This window comes from Myotis davidii, unplaced genomic scaffold (assembly GCF_000327345.1).
Source record: "Myotis davidii unplaced genomic scaffold, ASM32734v1 scaffold415, whole genome shotgun sequence".
NCBI classification, from domain to species: Eukaryota; Metazoa; Chordata; class Mammalia; order Chiroptera; family Vespertilionidae; genus Myotis; species Myotis davidii.
In genome coordinates, this window is record NW_006287951.1 from 3,683,480 (window position 1) to 3,706,868 (window position 23,389).

Genomic DNA, 23,389 nt, shown 5'->3' on the forward strand with positions numbered 1-23,389 from the left:
CACCTCACACTGAGGATCTACCCCACAACCTGGGCATATGCCCTGATCGGGAATCAAACCGTGACCTCCTGGTTCATAGGTTGATGCTCAACCACTGACCCATGCTGGCCGAGTGCATGTCTTACACTTTTTTGGTTTTTATACCTAAATATTTTATTATTTTTTGATGCTATTGTGAATGGAATTTTGTTAATTTCCTTTTTGGGTTGTTTGCAAGCGTGAGGAAACACAATTGATTTTTTCTTTTTAAACTTAGTACTTAATTTACTTACTTATTTACTAGGGGCCCAGTGCATGAATTCGTGCACCTTGAAAGGAACTGTGGGCCGTGAGGCTGTGGTGGGTACAGGGGTGGGTCTCGGCCCATCCTCCATACCGCTGTCCGGCCCCTCCCACTGTAGCCCCCAATCCCCTCTCTGCCAGCAGCCCCGCTCCCTCTGCCCCCACGTGCTAATGGCGCCAGCCCTGCTTGCACCTACTGACAGCTCGGAGCGATTGGGACCGGTGCCAGCAGCGGGTGTGAGCGGTGGCTGCTGCCCCAATCACCCCTCAGGAGCAGGGGGAGGTGGAGAAGCCCTCAGGCGTCATCAGAGCCAGCATCAGCCGCTCTCACCCGCTGACAGCACCGAGCGATTGGGACCAGTGCTGGGTGCTGGCAGCAGGTGTGAGTGGTTGCTCTGGCGCTGGCTGCGGGTACAAGTGGGGCCAGCTTTGGCAGTGGGTGAGAGCAGCAGCTCTGGCGCTGGCAGTGGGTGTGAGTGCCAGCGGGACCACGGTGTGTGGGAGCAAAGAATTTTCAGTAATCAACACAGGCTCGCCCCGATGACAGCAACCGGCGCGCGCCCTGCCTTGGTCTGGCACCCCCGCTCACATGCTCCACCATCCCGCTGTACCCGATGCCCAGAATCAGTGATTCTCTCTCATCGATGTTTCCATCTCTCTCTCCCTCTCCCTTCCTCTCTCAAATCAATAAAAATATATTTTAAAAAAAGGAAGATAGATGCCTAGTGCTTCCAACTCCGCCATCTTCCCAGAATTCTCTCTCTCTAGATAGATGCCCTTTTGTAATGTCCTTAAGCTGTGTCCTGTGATTTATAGAAGTTGATCTGAGAGCCATGGCAGTGCTAAAAGTAGTGGGGGGCAGGGGGGCGTTCTTTTTTTAAGCTGATAGAGCTCAGGAGAAGGAAAGAAGTCGGGGGTTGGGCAAGGAGACATTGGGCTCTTATCTTGCCTGGGTCCTCCAACCCCAATCTTGTCTTTCCTAGGAAGTGGTCTGAGACTTGGCCCTTCACAACACCATTATCTTCATGGAGCCTTTCTGGCTCCTACTACCTGTGTCTTCCCATATGCTCTAGTTGGGCACAGTGGGCGGGGGGCAAACCTTGAAGACTCTGAGTGAAGTAGCATCTGCCTCTTAGCCTTGCCTTATAACTGCTGGGTCCTCTCTGTGGAGGTTGTCAAAGGACTCCACATACAGGTCATGGCGCCAGGAGTTGTTACTATATGTCCTGCCCAAGGCTCTCATTCATCCTTCCAGATAACTTTGTGGACCAGGGGTGCTGGGCCTCAGGTGTGTTTGGAGCTGGGGTGAGAGTCATAGGGCTCTATATGAGCTCGTGTTCTGGTGGAGCTTTTGGGGAACTACTGCCAAGGAGGGAGAGGAGAGAGGGTATTTGCCCCAGAAAGTAATAGGCCAACTATTCCGCTTGTTATGGAGACAAATTGCATATATAGTTTTGGAAGAAACTAATCAGGTTTCTTGCCTCTAGGATAGAATTTCTGTGAGTAAAAGCCAAGAGTAGTTTTATTGTTGCCTTTATCTTTCTGCACATAATGCCTCAAACATCTCTGTAACCAGATATCTTTACCTTTCTCTTTTGGCAGAGGAACGTCATGGCATCCGGAGTCATCCCTCAGATTTCTCTGATCATGGGCCCATGTGCTGGTGGGGCTGTGTACTCCCCAGCCTTAACAGACTTCACGTTCATGGTAAAGGTAAGAAAGAAAGACCTGTTTCTCCTGCCCTTTGAGAGTTGTGCAGTGCCTCACCTGAAATAAAAATAATTCCTGACCCAGATCTAGGTTGTTATCTTCATTCTCATTGGCTTTCAGCTTAGCGATGATAAGGTCTTAGTGAAGAAAAGGTTTTGGCACAAAACATGTAGCTTGTGGGGGTTCAGTGGCAGAATGCACTTGTGTACTTCATTGGTGGGTGATTTTACTTGTTGATCTGAATTGCAAATGATTTTCAGGTAATCAAAGGATTCTGTCCTCTGCTCAGACAAATGATTGTTACTGAATCCTATTCAAAAAGTTTCTCATGGAAGACTTTTCTATAATATTCTTTATTGGGAAGTTGTTTCTTATGACCCACCTTTATTTCTTTGGTTGTTTGCCATTTTATTACACTTTTGTCTATAATGTAATAGTAAATTTGATCTCCAACTTCATTTTGAAAGGTGCATATCTTTATTATGTGATTTGATGGGATGATGTTTTAAACGATATTTAAATAAAGCCTGCTTGAATTTACCCTTCACCTAATACCATTAAAAAGTTCAGTCTTTTTCCTCTTAAGATATTTTTAACAATAATGAGAGTACATGCCAAGCAGAAAGACTGGGGGGTGGGGAACAGATAGTCATCCAGTATGAGGAGAACAGTGTAAATAGGGACAGTAATACCATACCTACCTGGTTCTACCCCAGTTCTCTTCTCCTTCCTGCCTGATAGGAATGGAGATGTGGTATCCATTCCTCTGGCTAAGGCCATTCCTTCCCCTCTTTCCATATAGATGCACATCGCTGAATACAACTCTTTTACCTTTTTGGTGGCCTTATCCTATCAGTTCTTTTCTCTTACATACTATTTTCAGTGTCTCCCTTGGTACTAGATCCTCCCATCAGAACTTATCCATCCATGTTCAGGGCTTTTCTATCTTTAGAACAAAGACAAAAGTCCTCCCTTAATCTGTATCTCCCTGTGGCTATTGTCCTATTTCTATCTTCCTGTCCTCTACTTAACACATTTTAATTTACCTCTTTGCCCCTCAGTTCACTAAACCTGTTTTTCTAAGGTAATCAGTGACATCTATGTCACTATAAATGCTCTGTAACTTTTATTTTCCTCACATTTTCAGCAATATTCTTTTCCTTTGGCTTCCATGATGCTACACTCTGGAATTTCTTCTCACATCTTTGGCCCTACTGTCTTGGTTTCTATTACTATTTCACTCTAAACTGTTTTCTCTTATTTAAAAATTTTCCAGCTTTATTGAGAGATAATTGAGATATAACATTGTGTAAGCCTAAGGTGCGCAACATGTTGATTTGATACAATTGCATATTACAGAATAATTAGTACCATAGCATTAGTTAAGCCAAGCATGTCAAACTCGCGGCCCACGGGCTGCATGCAGCCCTTAACGAATATTTTTGTGGCCCACCCAATATAATGGTATGTAAAAAACATTTTTTAAAAAATATATATTTTAATGATTTTTTACAAAGAGGTAGGGAGAGAAATAGAGAGTTAGAAACATCGATGAGAGAGAAACATTGATCAGCCGCCTCCTGCACACCTCCTACTGGGGATGTGCCCGCAACCAAGGTACATGCCCTTGACCGGAATCAAACCTGGGACCTTTCGGTCCGCAGGCCGATGCTCTATCCACGGAGCCAAACCGGTTACGGCTGTAAGAAACATTTTAATAAAAATTTTGTAACTTAATTTTTACAATATCTTGTTATACATAATCTATGATAATAAAAGTGTAATATGCAAATCGACCAAATGACTGAACAGCAGAACGACCGTCCGAATGATCATGCTATGACATGCACTGGTGCCAGGCCAGCCGAAGCGAGTGCAATGCGATTGGTAGGCCTCCCTCTGTGCGGCGATCAATCATGGGGCCCTGGCAGGGTGGCAAAGGCCTCCCTTTGTGCAGTGATCAATTGCAGAGCCCTGGCAGAGTGGGCAGGGCCTCCCTCTATGCTGTAATCAATTGTGGAGTCCCGGCTGGATGGGTAGGAGCTCCCTGTGCGCAGCGATAAGTCACAGACCCCCGGCCAGGTGGGCATGGCCTCCTGTGTGCGGTGATCAATTATGGAACCCTGGCCGGGTAGGCAGGGCCTACCTCTTTGGGGTTATCCATCTCGGGCTTCCTGGACTGTGAGAGGGCACAGGCTGGGCTGAGGGACCCCCCACATCCAGTGCACAATATTATGCACTGGGCCTCTAGTTATTACTAACAAACTACAACGTTAGCTAATGACTGATTGCTATAATCGTGCTGCATTCATTTCCCTTACGTGTTTTAAGTGCAGGTGCACCATTTCTCTCCACTCATACTAGCAGTGAATATTTTAGCAGCTGATTGTCACGGCATTAGTCTTATACTGACTTGTTTGGTTTTGGAATTAGGATAATGTTGGCCTCATAAAAAGAGCTTGGAAGTGTTCCTTCCTCTTGGATTTTTTGGAGTAGTTTGAGGAGTATAGGTGTTAGTTCTTCTTTGAATGTTAGGTAACACTCTCCTATGAAGCCATCTGGACCAGAGCTTTTGTTTGCTGGTAGGTTTTTTTTTTGTTTTTTTTTAAACTGTGGGAGGAGCCAAAGCAATGGGTAGTCTTTATCGGAAACAAGAAAATTTACAGCACATTTTGAGTGAGTCAGTGCAGGGGCTCAGTGGGACAACTGGTGGGGCACCAGCTTATAATGGGTTCCACAGCTAGGGCATCGCTGGGTCTCGCCTTTGTGCACCCAGAACCAGATGACAGCACTGTTGTCCTCTTCACAAATGCAGCCCACTATTCGCTTGTTGGTGATGGAAGGGACTAAATTAGGGTCTTCCTTGGTCCCTGAAGCTGGCTTTGGGGCCAGCATATTGTATGAGTCCTGCAGACGCCATGGATCGCACCGCGGCCGCCACATGGGGACCGCGGGCCCTCCGTGCCTGTGCCACCAGCGCTCCAGTTCCGCGGGGTAACCTTGATGCCATCACGCCCGCTCCAACAGCAACACTTCCGGGACAGACTGCTGGGAGTTTTTTGAGTACTTCTTTCTTTCTTTCTTTCTTTCTTTCTTTCTTTCTTTCTTTCTTTCTTTCTTTCTTTCTTTCTTTCTTTCTTTCTTTTTAAATATCATCAGAGGATATGTTTTTATTGATTTTGTTTTTCCAGAGAGATAAGGTTCTTAGGTCAACGCTCAACAACTGAGCCATGCTGGCCGGGTGATTACAGCTTCTATTTCATCAGTTGTTATTGGCCTATTCAGGTTTTCTGATTCTTCCTGATTCAGTTTTGGGAGATTGTATTTTTCTAGGAATTTGTTCATTTTGTCCATGTGGTCCAGCTTGTTGACATATGGCTGTTCATAGTATTTTTTTTTTTACAAGCCTTTGTATTTCTGTGGTGTCCATTGTTATTTGCTGCTTTTGTTTCTGATTGTAATTATTTGGGTCTTCTCTGTTTCTTGATGAGTCCTGCTAATGGTCCATCAATCCTGTTTATTTTTTCAAGGAACCAGCTCTTGGTTTCATTGATCTTTTGTACTGGTTTTTAAATCTCTATGTCATTTATTTCTGTTCTGATCTTTATTATTTCCTTCCTTCTACTTGCTCTGGGCTTTTCTTGTGTTCTCTTTCTAATACTTTAAATTGTAGGGTTAAATAGTTTATTATTAATTTTTCTTATTTTTTTAGGTAGTGCTATGAACTTTCTTCTCAGGACTGCTTTTGCTGTGTTCCAGAGATTTGGGATTGTAGTGTGTTCATTTTCATTTGTTTCAAGGATTTATTTTATTTCTTTCTTGATCTCATTAGTGACCCATTAATTGTTTAACAACATGCTATTTAGCCTCAAGGTGTTGGAATGTTTTTGAGTGTTTTTACTGTAGTTGATTTCTAATTTTATTCCATTGTGATCTGAGAAGATGCTTGATATGATTTCAATCTTCTTGAACTTGTAGAGACTTGTTTTGTGTCCTAATATGTGGTCTGTCTTTGAAAATGACCCATGTACACTTGAGAAGAATGTATATTCCGCAGCTATGGGGTGAAATGTTCTATAAACCAATTGATGTCTGTCTCTCACATCAATGTTTTTCTCTCTCGCTCTCTGTCTCTCCCCTCCCTGTCTCTCCCCCTCCCTTCCACTCTCTCTAAAAATCAATGGCAAAATATCCTCAGGTGTGGATTAACAAAACAAAACGAAAAATTAAAAAGTAAAAGCCTGTCCCCTTCTGAGAGCACCAAAGCATTGATTATCATTGTCTCCAAATGGTTTCATTTAAGGTAGCTGGTTCATTTTAGGCAAGCTGCATACCATCACAGTCCCTCAGTTTTTTCATCTGTAAATGGGGTGGTAATGTAATAATACCTAGGCTTTAATGACACATTTTTATGAAGTGCTTAGAAAAAAGCTTCAGGTACCACAAGTTATGAGTAAGGGCCACTTGGTACGTTGTTCTACAGATGAATGACCTGGAAATGTTAGCCACACTCCACGTCATTTTGCTGAGATACAACCACGCAATGAAGATTTTAAAAATAGACAGGGAAAACTTGGGTCTTTAGTTTGGATAGGTATCTTTGAGCTGCATCCTTCCCTGGTTCTGTGTGTCACTGCCATCTTTGTTATTGTCTTTTCAGCCCTGTGAACCCTAAGGCTCCATCTAGTTCTGCTGCTCTGACATTGATCCTTCTGGCATTTTCTGATTTCAGGATACCTCCTACCTGTTTATCACTGGCCCTGATGTGGTGAAGTCTGTCACCAATGAGGACGTTACCCAGGAGGAGCTTGGTGGTGCCAAGACCCACACCACCATGTCAGGTTAGAGGCCTCGAGGCTCACCTTACTGTTTTTCAGGTCATTGCTGAAGAGAATGGTGACACTCTTTTACAAATGTCGATTAATTGGCAGAATTTATTTGAGAAGACTGTGGTATGGTATATTGGCTACTGATATAGTAATTAGTAAAGATGGATTTAGTAACAAATTCGTTCAAGTAGTACAAATGCTTTGATATTTAAAATCTTAAAGCTAACTGGAATGATGGTTATAAGAGATATGACTTATATATACACAGTTGATTCTTTAAAAAAAATGTCATATTTTACTGTGACTTTTTTTTACTCCAAAGTTGGAGTATGTCTTAGCATAGATGGCATTTTACCAATCAGTATTTGCCGGGGTCATTCTCAGCATCTAGAAGGGCTCAGGAATCTGGAAAAGGGCCTGTACATAAATGAATGTAGAGGCTAGAGAAGACATATGAGTTTGGAAGGCATTTTGCAGGGCCAGACGGAAACTTAGTTCTAGTGACTAAGCTCCTCGGTTTCCACAGCCAGGGCTTTTTATTCACACAATTTGCCCTCTAGCAAAGCACATATACATAGCACAGGTAAGGCCTGGTAAACAATAAAAAGATTATCAGGTTGGGGGAACTGCCTTGGGCTGTTCCAGCAGCAGGTAATAACATGCAGATTTTCAGCCCTGCTGAAGGTGTCCATCAACCTTTTGATGGACCTCCTGCCTTTATTATGCTAACCACTGGTCCTAGCCTCCAGCAACTATTGGCCAGGTACGGTTGTAATGTGATGATCATGGCCCACATATTCATGAACTTGGTCATAGCTACCTCTTTGAAGTTATTTGCCACATATGCGGAGTTCAAAATATATAAAGATTATTTGGTGCTTTGGCGTTGAAACAAAAAGTTATCGTTTATACCAGCGGTCGCTAACTGGTGGTCCATGAGGTCCGAAAAGTTGGCGACTGCTGATTTATACTGAGAAGCATGGAATTGGGAGCAGGGCACAAATTTGATATTAGTGAAGGCATTTGTTGTTAGAGTAATGGTTGGAATTCCACATTTTCTTGGAAAAATACACCAAGTTGTAAAAGGATTGCCTACCACAGTAACTAAAGACAGGAGTAATTTCCTCTTTGAAAGATTTCAAAGCAATGCGAGGCTGACTAATTTTTGCACTGCATTGTACCGTAGTTAATTCAATAGGTCTTGATTTAACTGTTGGTTTTTTATTTTTTGGTTTAAATGTACATATCATATAGGCATGTCTTAATTTCAGTAAAGTCTTAGATTTTTTTATTTTAAATAATATTTCATTTTTCAGTTACTCTTGACATGCAATGTTATATTAGTTTCTGGTATTCAGTCCAGAGATCAGACACTACATAACTTATGAAGTGATCATCCCTATAAACCTAGTACCATATGACACCATACATAACAACCATACATAGTTATTAGAATATTATTGACTACTAGCGGTCTGGTGCATGAAATTTGTGCACTAGTAGGGTCCCTAGGCCTGGCCGGCAATCAGGGCCGATTGGTGCCTTCCTTCCGGCTGCTGGCCAGGGCATCCTTTCCCCGGCTGCCAGCTGCTGGCCAGGGCCTTGCTTTGTTCCGCACCGCCCCTTGGTGGTCAGCGCACTTCATAGTGAATGATCGAACTCTCCATCTCCCGGTCGAACTCCCAAGAAGACACTTTGCATATTGGCTTTTATATATATATAGATAGAAGATATTCCCTATGCTGTACTTTACATCCTGTGATTATTCTGTAACTACCAATTTGTACTTCTTTTTTTAAAAAATATATATTTTATTGATTTTTTACAGAGAGGAAGGGAGAGAGACAGAGAGCTAGAAACATCGATGAGAGAGAAACATCGATCAGCTGCCTCCTGCACACCTCCCACTGGGGGTGTGCCCGCAACCCAGGTACATGCCCTTGACCGGAATCGAACCTGGGACCCTTCAGTCCGCAGGCCGACGCTCTATCCACTGAGCCAAACCGGTTTCGGCCAATTTGTACTTCTTAATTCCTTCATCTTTTTCATTCATCTCCCAACCTCGCTCCCATCTGGCAACCATCAGAATATTCTTTGAATCTGTTCTGCTTGTTTATTTTTATTTTTTAGATTCAATTGTTGATAAATATGTATTTATTACCCTTTTATTTATTTATTTTTTTGGTAATCCTCAAAGGTATTTTTCCATTGATTTTTATTTTTAATATTTTTTTATTGATTTCAGAATGGAAGGGAGAGGGAGCGAGAGATAGTAACATCAATGATGAGAGAGAATCATTGATTGGCTGCCTCCTGCACACACGCTACTGGGGATTGATCCTGAAACCTGGGCATGTGCCCTTGATCAGAATTGAACCTGGGACCTTTCAATCTGCAGGCCAACTCTCTATCCACTGAACAAAACCAGCTAGGGTTCCATTAATTTTTAGAGGGAGTACAAGGGAAGGGGTGAGATAGAGAGAGAGAGATATCGATGTGAAAGAAACATCGATTGGTTGCCTCCTACATGCACCTGACCAGGGCCAGGAATGAATCTGCCACCAAGATACATGCGCTTGACCACAATCGAACCCGGAACCCTTTAGTCTTCAGGCTGACAGACACTTTAACCACTGAGCCAAACCCGCCAGGGCTGGCCCTCTGGATTTTTATCTGCCACACCTGGGTGTGGGACCAGCTAGTTTGCGTCTCCACTCCTCCCAGTCTTGATGTGGCTTCTTTATATCCTTAGTTGTAGAAGTTTATTCAGTTAAACTCCAGGTGGTTCTGAATGATGGTTTTTCTGTGGTCTAGTTGTAATTTTGATGTCGTTATGGGAGGATGCAAATACTGTATTACCTATACCACCATCTTGACCAGTAGCCTCGTGAAGTCTTGATTCATTTTTTTCCTTGTCCATCAGATCCAATACACACCTAGAATACACCACAGCTTGTCATCACTCTTCTGTCTCAGGGCTTACTTGACAGCAGTTTTTATTTCTTACTGGGATATAAAATAATATTTAGTCTTGATTACATCTTAGATTTGATGAAATATCTTTTTTATTTCAACAAATATTACATGTTTGTGGTGGACATAGACTTCTGATAACAGCTTTATTGAGATACTAGGGGCTCAGTGCATGAATTCGTGCACCATGAAAGGACTATGGGCTGCGAGGCTTCCGTGGGCACAGGGCCGGGTCTTGGCACATCCTCCGCGCCCCCGCTGAGGCCCCTCCCACTGTGGTCCCTGGTCCCCTCTCTGCCAGCAGCCCTGCTCCCACCACCACCGCTCCCATGTGCTGATGGCGCTGGCCCCACTTGCACCTGTTGACGGTGTGGAGCGATTGGGACCATTGCCGGGCGCTGGCTGCAGTGTGAGTGGCAGCTCCAGTGCTAGCTGTGGATGCGAGTGGGGCCAGCATCGGCAGCGAGTGTGAGCAGAACTGTCACCAGCAGCGGGTGTGAGCGGCAGCTCTGGCACTGGCAGCGGGTGCAAGTGGAGCTGGCGCTGGCAGCAGGTGCAAGCGCTGGGTGGGACTGCAGTGTGTGGGAGCAAAGAATTTTCAGTAACCACCACAGGCTTGGCCCAGTGACAGCAACCAGTGCCCCGCCTTGGTTTGGTGCCCCTGCTAACCTGCTCCACCATCCCATTGCCGCCTGCCCACCATGTTCTGAGCTCAGCTGCCTGCTGCTGACGCCTGCCATGTTCTGCACGCCCCCTCTGGTGGTCAGTGCACGTCATAGTGACCAGTGTTTTGGTTGTTCAGTTGTTACGCCGTTCGGTCTATTTGCATATTAGGGTTTTATATATTAGTTAATTCACATACCGTACATGTGAAATACACATTTCAAGTATGCAACTCAGTGGTTTTAATATATTCACAGGTTGTTCAAGTATCACCAGTCCATTTTAGAACATTTCATCACACTAGAAAGAAACCCCCTACCTGTTAGCATTTGCTCTCCATTTCCTTCAAAATACTCTGGCGCTAAGCAATCACTAATCTCCTTTCTCTTTCCGTGGATTTATCCATTTTAATATGTATGGACATAAATGAAATCATATAATATGTAGTGTTTTCAAACAGATTTGTTTTACTGAGCACAATAATATTTACTTACCATATTGTAGCATGAATCAGTACTTCATTTCTGTTTTACTAGATAATATTTCTTTAAAAAAATATTTTTATTGATTTCAGAAAGGAAGGGAGAAGGAGAGAGTTAGAAACATCAATGATGTGAGAGACTAATTGATCAGCTGCCTCCTGCACGCCACACACTGGGGATTCAGTCTGCAACCCAGGCATGTGTCCTTGACCAGAATCTAACCAGGGACCCTTCAGTCCATAGGCTGACACTCTATCCACTGAGCCAAACCGGCTAGGGCTAGATCATATTTCAATATATGGCTGTACCACATTTTGTTTATCCATTGATCAATTAAACTTTTTGGCTGTCATGAATTGTTTTCACTTTGGCTGTCATGAATATGCTGCTATAAACATCCATGTACAAGTTTTTGTTTCTCTTGGGTATATACCTAGGAGTGGAATTGCTGGGTCAAGTGGTAACTGTTTAACTTTTTGACGAACTGCCATTCTGTCCTCCAAAGTGGCTGTGCAAATTTATAAATCTTGAATGAAAGAATTCTGTCTGTGGGACATACTTTTTATTCATCAACAAACAGAGTGGGGCAAAGTAGGTTTACAGTTGTGAGTACATGAAACAGTTTATTCTTGTGCTATTTATTTATTAATTATTATTGTATTATTTTCCATAGGCACAACTGTAAACCTACTTTTGCTCCATCCTGTATTCATTTAATGCCTATTTCAAGCATTGTCCTATGTCCCAGGAATACATTTGTGAAAGACACAAAAACATCTCTGCCTATATGGGTTTTATATTCTAGCAGAGAAGACAGACTATAAACCATAAGCTTAATGAAGAAGTAATATGTGCTGTGGAAAAAGTGGAGCAGAGTAAAGGGGTTGGGATTGTTGCAGTTTTAAATAGGGTGGTAAGGGCCGGCCACATTGTGAAGAGAACAGTTGAGCAGATTTGAAGGAGTTCCCTGCATGGCTGTCGAGGGGGGAAGCATTGCAGGCAGAGGGAACAGCCTATGCAGAGGCCCTGTGGAAGGAGAGTGGCTGGCATGCATAGTGAAGGGCACGGGGGAGTAGGGAGAGGCTTGGATTAGAGACATGACATGATCTGACTTAAAAAGCTAACCTTAGTTGTTGTGTAGAGAAGAGACTATGGGGCAACAGTGGAAGCGGGGAGTCCAGTGCGGTGAGTCTGAGAGAGCTTCTGGCACTCCTTTCTCTCTCATGTCTTTGGCCTCACTTGGCTGGTCTACGACTTCTGCGTGTTCCTGAAATGATGGTTTAATCCTCCCTGGGCCGGGCGGTTCCCTCCATTCCTCCTTCCACCGTTGCTGAGAACAATGACATTACGTGCCAGCCATTGTTCGTTTACCTTTTTATTTCCCAGCTTTGTTGAGAGGTAATTGACATATAATTAAGCATCATTCTTGATGCAGGCCTACAGGGGTAAGACCGGCCTGGTCTCTACCCAGTTGGAGCTGATGTTCTAGGAGAGATGCCAGGCAGGACACAGGGAAGGAAATGGACAGGTGCGGCAGGGAAAAGTGTGAAGAGAACTCCCACATGGTACAGGGGTGGAAAGTGAGGGGTGTTGGGGGGAGGGTGTGTTCCAGGGAGGTGTCAGGGAAAGCCTGTCTGAGTAGGTGACAGAGCAGAGATCTGAAGTAAGAAAGGGGTCCCCCTGGCAGAGGTGCAGAGCAGAGGGAACAGGCTGCCTGAACTGAAGGTCAGCCGGAAGGTATGTGGAAGCCCATCCTTGGTGGAGGGTGAGGAGGGCAGAGCGATCAGCAGTCTGCTTCAGACATGCCCTGGAAGGGGCAGGTGGGCACGAAGCAGCATCTTTGGGCTGACAGGCTGCCTGGCCCATTGTATTCTTCCTGTTTTCTCAGGTGTTGCTCACAGAGCTTTTGAAAATGATGTGGACGCCTTGTGTAATCTGCGGGAGTTCTTCAACTACCTGCCCCTCAGCAGCCAGGACCCAGCTCCCATCCGAGAGTGCCATGATCCCAGGTGGGTTGCAGGCTGGAGCACCTTCTCTCATTTTGCAGGTTGGCTTGCTTGTGTCTGGCCACTCTGCCCTACCTGGACCTTCAGCATCTCTCCCAGTGGGTAGCCTGGGTTAGATTGTGGGGTGCAGTGGGGTGTTTCCCAGGTATGGGCAATGGTGAGACATCTGTGTACAGGAGCAAAGAGGGGTTTTACTTTTTTTTTACCTTTTTCTTCTGTGTTATACCTGATAGGTAGTTTGGGAATAAAGAGTGGCCAAAAAATTTGATTTCTTAGAGTCTTGTTTTGTCCAGAATTAGAGATGGAAGCTTTTGAGTGTGTGTCTTGATATGAAATAATTGTGAAGTGGTACAGATAGCATGCCTTTTAGGAAATGTTCTTACGCACACCTGCTTGTGGCCAGAGGCTGGGGTAGTCCTGGGGAAGGGTGTGTTGCTGGCCATTTAGAGAAGACCTTCTTTCCTTCTTGCTGTTGGGGCTACTGCCTGATGTGTGTGTGTGTGTGTGTGCGCGGGGAGGGGGGTACCACAGAGTAAATCAGAGATTTAGGACATCATTTGAAGATGTTATGGCCCAGGGGCTCAGAAATGTCTAAATACCAGTAGCCTGTTTGGGCCCAACCATACCCCCTCTTCATAGGATCTTAGGGAAGCTACATGCATATGTGTAAATGGTAGTATTTCATTATCTGGTGGGGCTAAACCCAATGCCCCAGTGCAGAGCTCTCTGGGAAGTTGGGCTGGATTGGGCATGTGGTTTGATCAAGGCAAAACTCATCCCATGGGTATATCTCAGGGTCAGAACAACCTCAGCCTGCCCACACGGGACAGGAAGGGCTGAGAGCGTGATGGAGAGGGCCATGTAGCTGAGTCCTCCTGTGGCCTGGGAGTGGGCCCGTGCGGGGCTCCGCTCGGTCACATAGAGGCAGGAGGAAGCTGAGAGCCAGGAGCCTGTGTGACTGGTCAGTCCGTGTCACACCAGGGGGCCGGCTGCTTTGCCTTTTAGAGGAGCTCCAGCAGATTTGCCTTCCAGCAGGGAACGTAAACCGAGTAATTTCAGCAGAACTCTGACTGCGTTTACACGTCCTTATTCTTTTCTTTGTGATGCCTTGGACAATTAAACTGGGTCCTGTGTTTGCTGCAGTCCTTCAGTGCTCTACACAGTACCTAGGACGCAGGAGTTATTCAGAGAGCATAAATGAAGGAATCACCTTCAGGGGAGTAAGCCCATTTTTTTCTTCTAAATGAAAGCAGATCTTTTGGATTAATACCAAGCTTAGGTCCAGTTTAATGTGGTGGCAACAAAGGAATACATCTTTGGGGACTGCTTTGAAAGCCCAGTAAGGACGAATCAGCCCAGCCCTCATTTCCTCTCCCATCCCCCACTCATAGAAGATAACTGGTTCTTCTGGTGTTGATTATATCGTCTTCTTTTTCTATCCAAAGTGACCGTCTGGTTCCTGAGCTCGATACCATTGTCCCTTTGGAATCTACCAAAGCCTACAACATGGTGGACATCATACACTCTGTAAGTGCCGCATCTGCCTGTCTTGCCTGTGCTAGCTCAGCCACGCCCATGGTCATGTGCTTTAACCTAGTGAGGAGGCGCTGGACCCACAGGCCTTAACACCTGGCAATACAGGCAGAGCATGGGGTGGACCACTGAATAGAGTGTTTTGGGAAGAGTTAGTGGTTGTAGGCACTCCACCCGCTTGGATGGACTTGAGGGCTGGAGGGAGAAGGAGCCAATTGGTCCAACAGAGCTCAGGAGTGTTTGATGGCACCCTCAGGTGCATAGAGAAGGGGCCATGCCCTAGAGTCTGGAGTTGAGGCCAGGTGACTGTTAGGTGCCTTTGTTTGGAGCCTTATGCTTAGAGGGCATTTTGCCTTTCTAGAGAAAAGGAAGTACATAGGGTATCCTCTGACAATGTCGAGGTGTGTGTGCGCGCGCGTGCGCATGTGTGTGTCTGTGTAAATAGGTACATAGGTCAGCCACTCTGGGGAGATAGGAGTCATTTGTACCTTTTTGTTGGTATAGCAGATCCCTGGATTGTTAAGAAGAAAAGACAGTATCAGGGCATCTGTTGATGGCCAATGTCTCCTTCAGACTCTCATATGCACACTGTGTTCTCAGTCCTTGCTTACCAGAAGCAATGACTCTATAGGCACAGCCTCTCCCAGAGCCCTGGCTCCCCCAGTGACCTGTTACTTCTCCTCCTGTACTCTGGGGAGCCAGCGTGAGCCGGTAACCGTGGGCAGACTCTGCCTCTCCTCATTGCTAGATTATAGCCTATTGAGCACCATGAGAGCTGTGAAGACAAGACCTTTCTACCAACCTGCCCTTCTCTGACCTCAGCCCTCAGCACTGTCTACAGCCTCACAGTTGTGCCTGTCCTTCTCCCACTACCTCTGCTCCTTGACTCTCCAGCCCTCAATCTTCTTATTGCTCTGGAGTCCTCAACCCCTCCTGCTTCTGCTTTCTTGTCCCAGCTTGGACTCTGCCACTCTACCAGATGCTAATGGCCGGGCACTGTCCCGGTGCTGGCTCTATCTGACACCGTGATGGACAAAATCCCTGCCTCAAGGACCTCACGTTTACTAGGAAGTGAGAGAGAAAACAAAAGCATCCATGGCAAGGGTCGTTTTAGGTCCAAAAAGTACTGTGAAGAAGGTAAAATCGGGTCTCAGTCATGAGCCCTGATTCTCCTTTTGCCCTGTAGAGCCATGTCCCTGGTTCAAGGCTTCAGTCATCTTTCCAAGTACTGCCTGCGGGGCTGGAGGGTGCAGGAGGAAAGCCCAGAGCCCCGCTCCAGCCTGAGCTGGGTCCTCAGTGTGCCTCTCTGGTCGGAGTATGCGCTGTGGGCCTCCCCTCAGCATCTGTTCTTCACTTTTCCTAAGGCCTGATCCAATCCCTAACTTCTTTCTCCACTTCCCACTCTGATCAGATGATATGGGCATTTCCTTTATGGAGAAAATTGAAAGCATCACGTTTATCACTCCCCACAAGTGACCATTTCTTCAGCCTCATCAGTAAGGTGTCTCCACTTGGGTTCCTAAGCAAGATGTCTCTACCGAGGCTCCTGACTCCATCCTTCCCCAGCCAAAGTCTTGCTTTCTTGACGGTGTCTTTTTTTTTTTTTTAAACCTCTAACATTTGCTCTAGCCAGCTTGGCTAAGTGAAGAGAGTGTCGGCCTGTGGACTGAAGGGTCCCAGGTTCGATTCCGGTCAAGGGCACATGCCTGGGTTTTGAACTCGATCCCCAGAGGGGGGTGTGCAGGAGGCAGCCGATCAGTGATTCTCATCATTGAGGTTTCTATCTCTCTCTCCCCCTCTCCCTTCCTCTCTGAAATCAATAAAAATATATTTAACAGACAAACAAACAATACAATCTTTACCTTTTTCTCCCTCTTGTAACTTCTTTCTCTTAGGAATAAACGTGTATGAACATGTATAGCTTTCTCATCTACTTAAAAAACACACAAAAAGCCCTGACCGGTTTGGCTCAGGGGATAGAGCGTCGACCTGTAGACTCAAGGCTCCCAGGTTCGATTCTGGTCAAGGGCATGTACCTTGGTTGCGGGCACATCCCCGATGTTTCTAACTATCTCTATCCCTTCCTCTCTGTAAAAAAATCAATAAAATATATTAAAAAACACTCACAAAAAAACGTGCCAAATTCAAATAAAGCCTTTTTAAAAAGGCCTTCCTGGTTGTCCCATGAATCAAAAGGTCACTGGTTTGACTCCTGGTCAGGGCACATGACTAGGTTGTGGGCTCAATTCCCAGTAGGGGCTGTGCGGGAGGCAGCTGATCAGTGTTCCTCACAGTGATGCTTCACTTTCTCTCTCATGTCAATAAAAACATTAAAAAAATAAAAATAAAAAGGCTGTACTAGTGTATCCTCCCCTAGCAGTGTGCACAGGGGTTTCCCATCCAGCAGGGAGAAGGGGCCCCTCTGTCTGTTTTGCTTCCTTGGAGAGCCTGCGGTGGGGTGGCGGCTAACCAGCTCGTAATTCTGTGATGTCATTAGCTGTATCTTGCTCGCTATCGTTTTGAGCTCAGGAGTTAATTCATCCCTGCAGGTTGTGGATGAGCGAGAATTTTTTGAGATCATGCCCAGTTATGCCAAGAACATCGTTGTTGGTTTTGCAAGAATGAACGGGAGGACCGTTGGAATTGTGGGCAACCAGCCTAACGTGGCTTCAGGTAGGAAGGGGACGCTCTCATAAACCTCAGGTGGTGGTGGTGGGGTCAGGGCTGCCTGGCCCTCGGTGTCTGCCTTCTGCTTCTTCCTCGGACATGGCCTTCCAAGCCAAAGAAAAAACTCTAATAGATGTTGTTATGAAAGCTGTTTTCTCTTTTAATGTTAATTTCTCAAATGCTTCTTTTATACTTTCCTATTTTTTAAGGCCTTATTGTTAACTTTCCTCCTGAACTTGTAAGGTCTTAATTTTTTCAGAGGTCTACTTTTTGTTCCCTTCAGTTAGATTTATGACTCACCCGTGAAACTGAGTTCCATGAGGGCAAAGGTGTTGGTGTCTTATTCATTTTAACCTCCAGCGCCTTCAGTGGTTCTAGATACAGAGTATGTGACAAGTTAAATCTTGCTGTGTCTGTGCCCTACAGCTTTCTGGTGATATGGCCAGACCCGAGTCACAGCCAGGTGTCAGGGACTCTTCCATGGTTGTGCTCTGGGTGGGGTTGGGAGTGTGGAGTGGGGACCTTAGATACTGTTTTCCTGTCATGTATGGGATCCTGACATGGAATGTGTATTTTATTTCTGGAGGAAAATTTTCTTCCTTTCCAGTGTGCTTCTAGGTATGGGAGGGCAGCAGGGCTTTCTCTGCAGGGCTCAGCAAGTCCCAAGTCAGGATCTACAGAGAGAAGGAGGAACTGATGGCTCCTAAAGGGACATGGCCCAGAGGGAACATGCAGCCAGCTGTCTATGCAGAGGCTGGCCAGCCTGTCCCACTTAGCCAGTGACAAAACTTATGAAGAAACAGGAATACCAGTGATAGCTTCAGGAATCTGCCTTGGACTTTGTTTTTGCTGGATTTATCCATCTAAAAACACATGACTTTGAACTTCGGGGGCGGCGGTGGAGCTGGCAAGGACGACAAGGACCGCAGGAGCGAGCCCTCGGCTTGTCGCTCACCATGCCGACCGTGGAAGAGCTCTACTGCAACTATGGCCTCCTAGCCGGTGCCACGAGCCAGTGGGCAGCATAGAGATGCCTATCAAGTGATCTCGGATGGTGTGAAAGGTGGTACCAGGGAAAAAAGGTTAACAGCTCAGTTTATTCCAAAATTCTTTAAGCATTTTCCAGAATTGGCTGATTCTGCTATCAATGCACAGTTAGACCTCTGTGAGGATGAAGATGTACAATTCGATGGCAAGCAATCAAAGAGCTTCCTCAGTTTTCCAGTGGCAGATATTCTTCCCTGAGTAGCAGATATTCTAACCCAACTTTTGCAAATGTATGACTCTGCAGAATTTAGCTTAGTGAACAACGCCCTAGTAAGTATATTTAAGATGGATGCAAAAGGGACTTTAGGTGGCTTATTCAGCCAAATCCTTCAAGGAGAAGACATTGTTAGAGAACGAGCAATCAAATTCCTTTCTGCAAAACTTAAGACTTTACCAGATGAGGTCTTAACAAAGGAAGTAGAGGAACTTATACTAACTGAATCCAAAAAGGTCCTAGAAGATGTGACCGGTGAAGAATTTGTCCTGTTCATGAAGAAACTGTCTGGGTTAAAGAGCTTACAGACAGTGGAAGACAGCCACTTGTAGAGTTGGTGGCTGAACAGGCTGACCTAGAACAAACCTTCAACCCGTCAGATCCCGACTGTGTGGACAGGCTCTTACAGTGCACTCGGCAGGCGGTACCCCTCTTCTCGAAAAATGTGCATTCCACAAGGTTTGTGACTGACTTCTGTGAGCAGGTTCTCCCTAACCTCAGCTCCTTAACTACTCCAGTGGAGGGTCTTGATATACAGTTAGAGGTATTGAAACTGTTGGCGGAAACGAGTTCATTTTGTGGTGACATGGAAAAGCTAGAAACAAATTTAAGGAAACTGTTTGATAAGCTCTTGGAGTACATGCCTCTCCCTCCAGAAGAAGCAGAAAATGGGGAGAATGCTGGTAATGAAAAACCTAAGCTGCAGTTCAGTTATGTGGAATGTTTGTTGTACAGCTTCCACCAGTTGGGTCGAAAACTTCCAGATTTCTTAACAGCCAAACTGAATGCAGAAAAACTCAAAGATTTTAAAATTAGGCTGCAGTACTTTGCACGGGGCCTGCAGGTTTATATCAGACAACTTCGCTTGGCTCTCCCGGGTAAAACAGGCAAGGCCTTAACAACAGACGAGAACAAGATAAAAGTTGTTGCATTGAAAATAACAAATAACATCAGTGTTTTAATCAAGGATCTCTTCCACATTCCTCCCTCTTATAAGAGCACAGTAACATTATCCTGGAAACCTGTACAGAAGGTTGAAATTGGGCAAAAGAGAGCCACTGAAGATACAACTGCTGGTTCACCACCCGAGAAATTTCCAGCAGGACCAAAAAATGATGCAAGGCAGATTTATAATCCTCCTAGTGGGAAATATAACAGCAATTTGGGCGACTTTAATTATGAGAGGAGCCTTCAGGGGAAGTAGAGGTGGCAGAGGTTGGGGAGCAGGAGGAAATCGTAGTCGGGGAAGACTCTACTGAATAAGACATCACATTCTTCAGCATCGTCATGAGTTAACACACTTAAATTCTACTACTCATTGGATTGCCGGGATGTCCCTTAAAAGGACCGCTGCCTTCAGCTAAAAACTTATTTTTCTTTATACCTTTGTCTGTATGATCTACTTTTGTAACAGACCATGGTTGTGCCCAAGGTAAAACCACAGCGATATTTTTGGATGCTTTATGTGCAATCTTGTTTTTGCAATATCATCATTACTCAGACTTCATATTGTGAATCTTTTAAACATCTTAATAATTTGTTGAGAGCTATTCAAATCTAAAATATAATGAAATTCTATTTCTGATAACTGGTAAAGATAATCAGTTTTGAAAGCTTACTGATTTTCTTCTCCCCTCTGTCCTTTTCCCCCAATATATAGAGAAGAGTAATGGTCAATTTTAACATTTGGTTTTCATTGTTTTTTTTTTTTTTAAATAAAGCTGCTAGGCAATGGTTCAGCATTCCTACACATACATACATAATATACATACATACATACATAAGATATATATATTTTGACTACACAACATAAATCATTTTTTTAAATTCCAGGAACAGGTAATCTTTGACATGGTGATGACAATGTCATGGGTTTTTAGTAGCATAGGTCCTTTGCTCTGCATTTGAATGTTTCATATATTTTTGTTTCACAGTTAATATTCCCTCCCCAAGTTTGCTACTCTAATCCAATGTCTGAGTAACATTTTCTAGTAGTTTGGCATATTTTTTGAGGAATAGTTAGTAATTCCAATGGCAGTGTCTTCATTACTGCTAACCCTTACATTGGGGGAAAAACAAAACCCCTTTGTTAGAATTACTGCACATGTTTATGGGATAAATACTTTTTGAAGACTAGAATTATACAAGTGAGCATAAGAAATTGGTCACCTTGATTATGGAATGGTGGCAATAATCTAAACATTCCAAAAGACAGTGAGCTGAACCTGAGCTCCCTTGGAATCTGAACAGACTTAGGAATATGGAATTGCTATTTGAAAACTGTGATCAGGTGGCCGAAAGCCAATTCAAGTACAGTGGAGTCTTGACTTACGAGTTTAATTCGTTCTGTGACGGAGCTCGTAACTCAAATTACTCGTATGTCAAATCATTAAAGTGAACGAGTGAGACACGTGATGCTGGGCTGATGTTGTGGCGTTCACTGTGACGTTCGCTGCGCCAACTAGCGGTGGGGTATCTGAAGCTGGCTCGTAACCCGAATTTTAGCTCGCAACTCAAAGCAAAAAATTGGCCGAGAGACAGCTTGTATCTCAAAAAACTCGTTAGTCGGGACACTCATAAGTCAAGGCCCCACTGTATATAGGAACTGTATTAGGACTACAGTTATATAAATTTGAACACTAGGGGTAACTTTTCCTTTTTCTTTTTTAAAGAATATTTATAAACTCAAAGCTGAGCAGAATTGACTCCACTTTAAGTTTGATATTGAGTTGACTGTGTTTCTTCCTTTGCCACCTCATTGTTCCCCTTCCCTTCACCAAGGCAATCATGCACAACTTAGGTTACTTTTGCTTCAAAAATTTGAATGAAAAACTTCATGTCATGATTGTTTTTCTTTTGCAAGATATCTGTTTATCACATTGTTCAAAAGTAAGTGTTTCCTTACGCCTTTGAAATAAATTCCCTTTTGTAGTTAAAAATAAAAAACACACAACACATAACTTTTCTGCCTTACAATAGCACATAGTCTGTTTTTGCTTTTGTTTTGAGGTTTGAGGTGTATTTGCTTGTTTTCTACTCTCCGCCTGGACGTGCCCTTAGCTTTGCTGAGGCAAACAGAAGGTCAAGTATCAGCACTCCCTGCCATTTGCGTGTGTGGCTGGGAGGCCCAGGCCAACACCTCATTCATTCTCAGTGGCCTTAACTCTGGGTCTGCTCCTCCTCCTCATCTGTCCATTCTCTGTCTCCCGTGGCACCCTTACCAACTGTTGGCTCTGAGAAGAAACCTCTCTATAAAATTTTTGCCATTTTTATTCTGACATCTTGACCTGAAGTCACCCATTTTTAAATTGGTGTTTGTTTTCTTATTTCCGTGTTTTAAATAGTTCTTTGTATATGTTAGCTAGCAGTCCTCAACCAGATGCATATTTTGCAAATATTTCCTCTGGTCTGAGGTTGTCTTCTTATTCTTTAGACAGTGTCCTTTGCTGGGCAGAAGGTTTTAATTTAATCAAGCCCAGCTTACCAATTATTTCTTTCATGGATCATTCTTTTGATCATCTATCTAAAAATCTACCCATATCCCTAAAGTCTTCTAGGTTTTCTTCTATGTTATCTTCCAGGAGTTTTATAGTTTTGTGTTTTACATTTAGGTCTGTGGATCCATTTTGAATTGATTTTTGTAAAAAGCAGAATCTGTACCTAGATCAATTTCTTTTGCTGTGGGTGTCCAGTTCCAGCACCATTTGTTGAAGAGACTATTTTTATGCCGTTGTGTTGCCTGTGCTCCTTTTCACCATCAGTTGATTATATTTATGTGGGTCTATTTCTGGGCTCTCTGTTCCATTGATCTGTTTGTCTATTCTTTCGCCATTACCACTCTCATCTTGATTATTGTAGCTTTATAGTAAGTCGTACAGTTGGGTAGTGTCAGTCCTCCAACTTTGTTCTTCTTCAACATTGTGTTGGTTGAACTGGGTACTTTTGCTTCTCCATATAAAGTTCGGAATCAGTTTCTATATATTCACAAAATGCTTGTTGGGATTTTGATTAGAATTGTATTAAATCTAAACATCAATTGGAAGGAACTGACCTCTTGACAATATTGAGTTTTCCTAACTGTGAACGTGGAATATCTCTCCATTTATTTATTTTATTTTGATCAGCAGTTTTGTAGTCTTCCTCACATATATCTTGTATGTATATTCTTAGATTTATGTAATTTGTTAGGTTTATTTTGTCAGATTGTACTTTTTGTGGGGGTGTGCTAATGTAAATGGTGTGTTTTTAGTTTCAAATTCATTGCTGGTGTGTAGCTTTCCAGGTGTGTCCTTTCAGGGTCATGGTCTTCACTGATTGGTGGCCTCCTGGGCAGGGGGTTACTAGTCAATGCAGCTGGTCCTGAGGTCAGCCATGGCTTCTTGTCTGGCTGTGCCTGGAGCTGAAACACAACTGAAGCCTAGATGTTATCCCTAGGGGTCAATGCATAAGGGAGTGGTCATCCAAGGGAGTCCACCCTTAGGCCTCTTGTTCCTCCTCCAAGAGGGTCTACCGCATGACTGGTGACATGCTGGAGGAAAGGTCAGAGGATGGTCTGAACTGCACAACCAGGAATATGAAAGTCAAGGGGTCTGAATCCCATGCCCGGCAATATGCTTGGGGAGGAAAGGTTACCATGGGGGCGAGGTCCTAGTTTTCCCATTTTAGCCCGTTGCTAGGTACCTGGGGCTTTCTGTCCTGATGACCTTTTAAAAAAAATTAAATGTTTACTTTTGAAAGTATTACATATGTCCACTTTCCCCTCCATACTGTTTTCCACAGTGTCTGCACCAGTCTTCATTCCCACCAGCAGTGTACTATGGTTCCCTTTTCTCCACATTCTTGCCAGCACTTGTCATTTGTCGATTTGTTGATGGTAGCCATTGTGACAGGTGTGAGGTGATAACTCATTGTCGTTTTAATTTGCATCTCTCTGATGATCAGTGACTTTCAGCAATTTTTCATATGTCTCTTGGTGGTCTGTAT

At 44.3% G+C, this 23,389-nt stretch overlaps 2 protein-coding genes across 2 annotated transcripts in view; both read left to right on the forward strand.

The window, feature by feature from the left end:
* PCCB (propionyl-CoA carboxylase beta subunit) overlaps positions 1-23,389 on the forward strand; it is a 53,130-nt gene that overhangs the window by 19,654 nt on the left and 10,087 nt on the right. Inside the window, exons 6-10 of the mRNA XM_006759811.2 lie at positions 1,885-1,995; positions 6,725-6,833; positions 12,828-12,948; positions 14,391-14,472; positions 17,028-17,151. Coding sequence (XP_006759874.1) covers positions 1,885-1,995; positions 6,725-6,833; positions 12,828-12,948; positions 14,391-14,472; positions 17,028-17,151 — 547 coding nt within the window. The remainder of the gene's footprint in view (positions 1-1,884; positions 1,996-6,724; positions 6,834-12,827; positions 12,949-14,390; positions 14,473-17,027; positions 17,152-23,389) is intronic.
* On the forward strand, positions 17,988-19,708 carry LOC102753578 (apoptosis inhibitor 5-like). Its single transcript, XM_015561381.1, is given in 3 exon segments — positions 17,988-18,160; positions 18,162-18,715; positions 18,718-19,708. Coding segments are annotated over 3 exon segments (1,506 nt in total). The 5' UTR covers positions 17,988-18,101; the 3' UTR covers positions 19,611-19,708.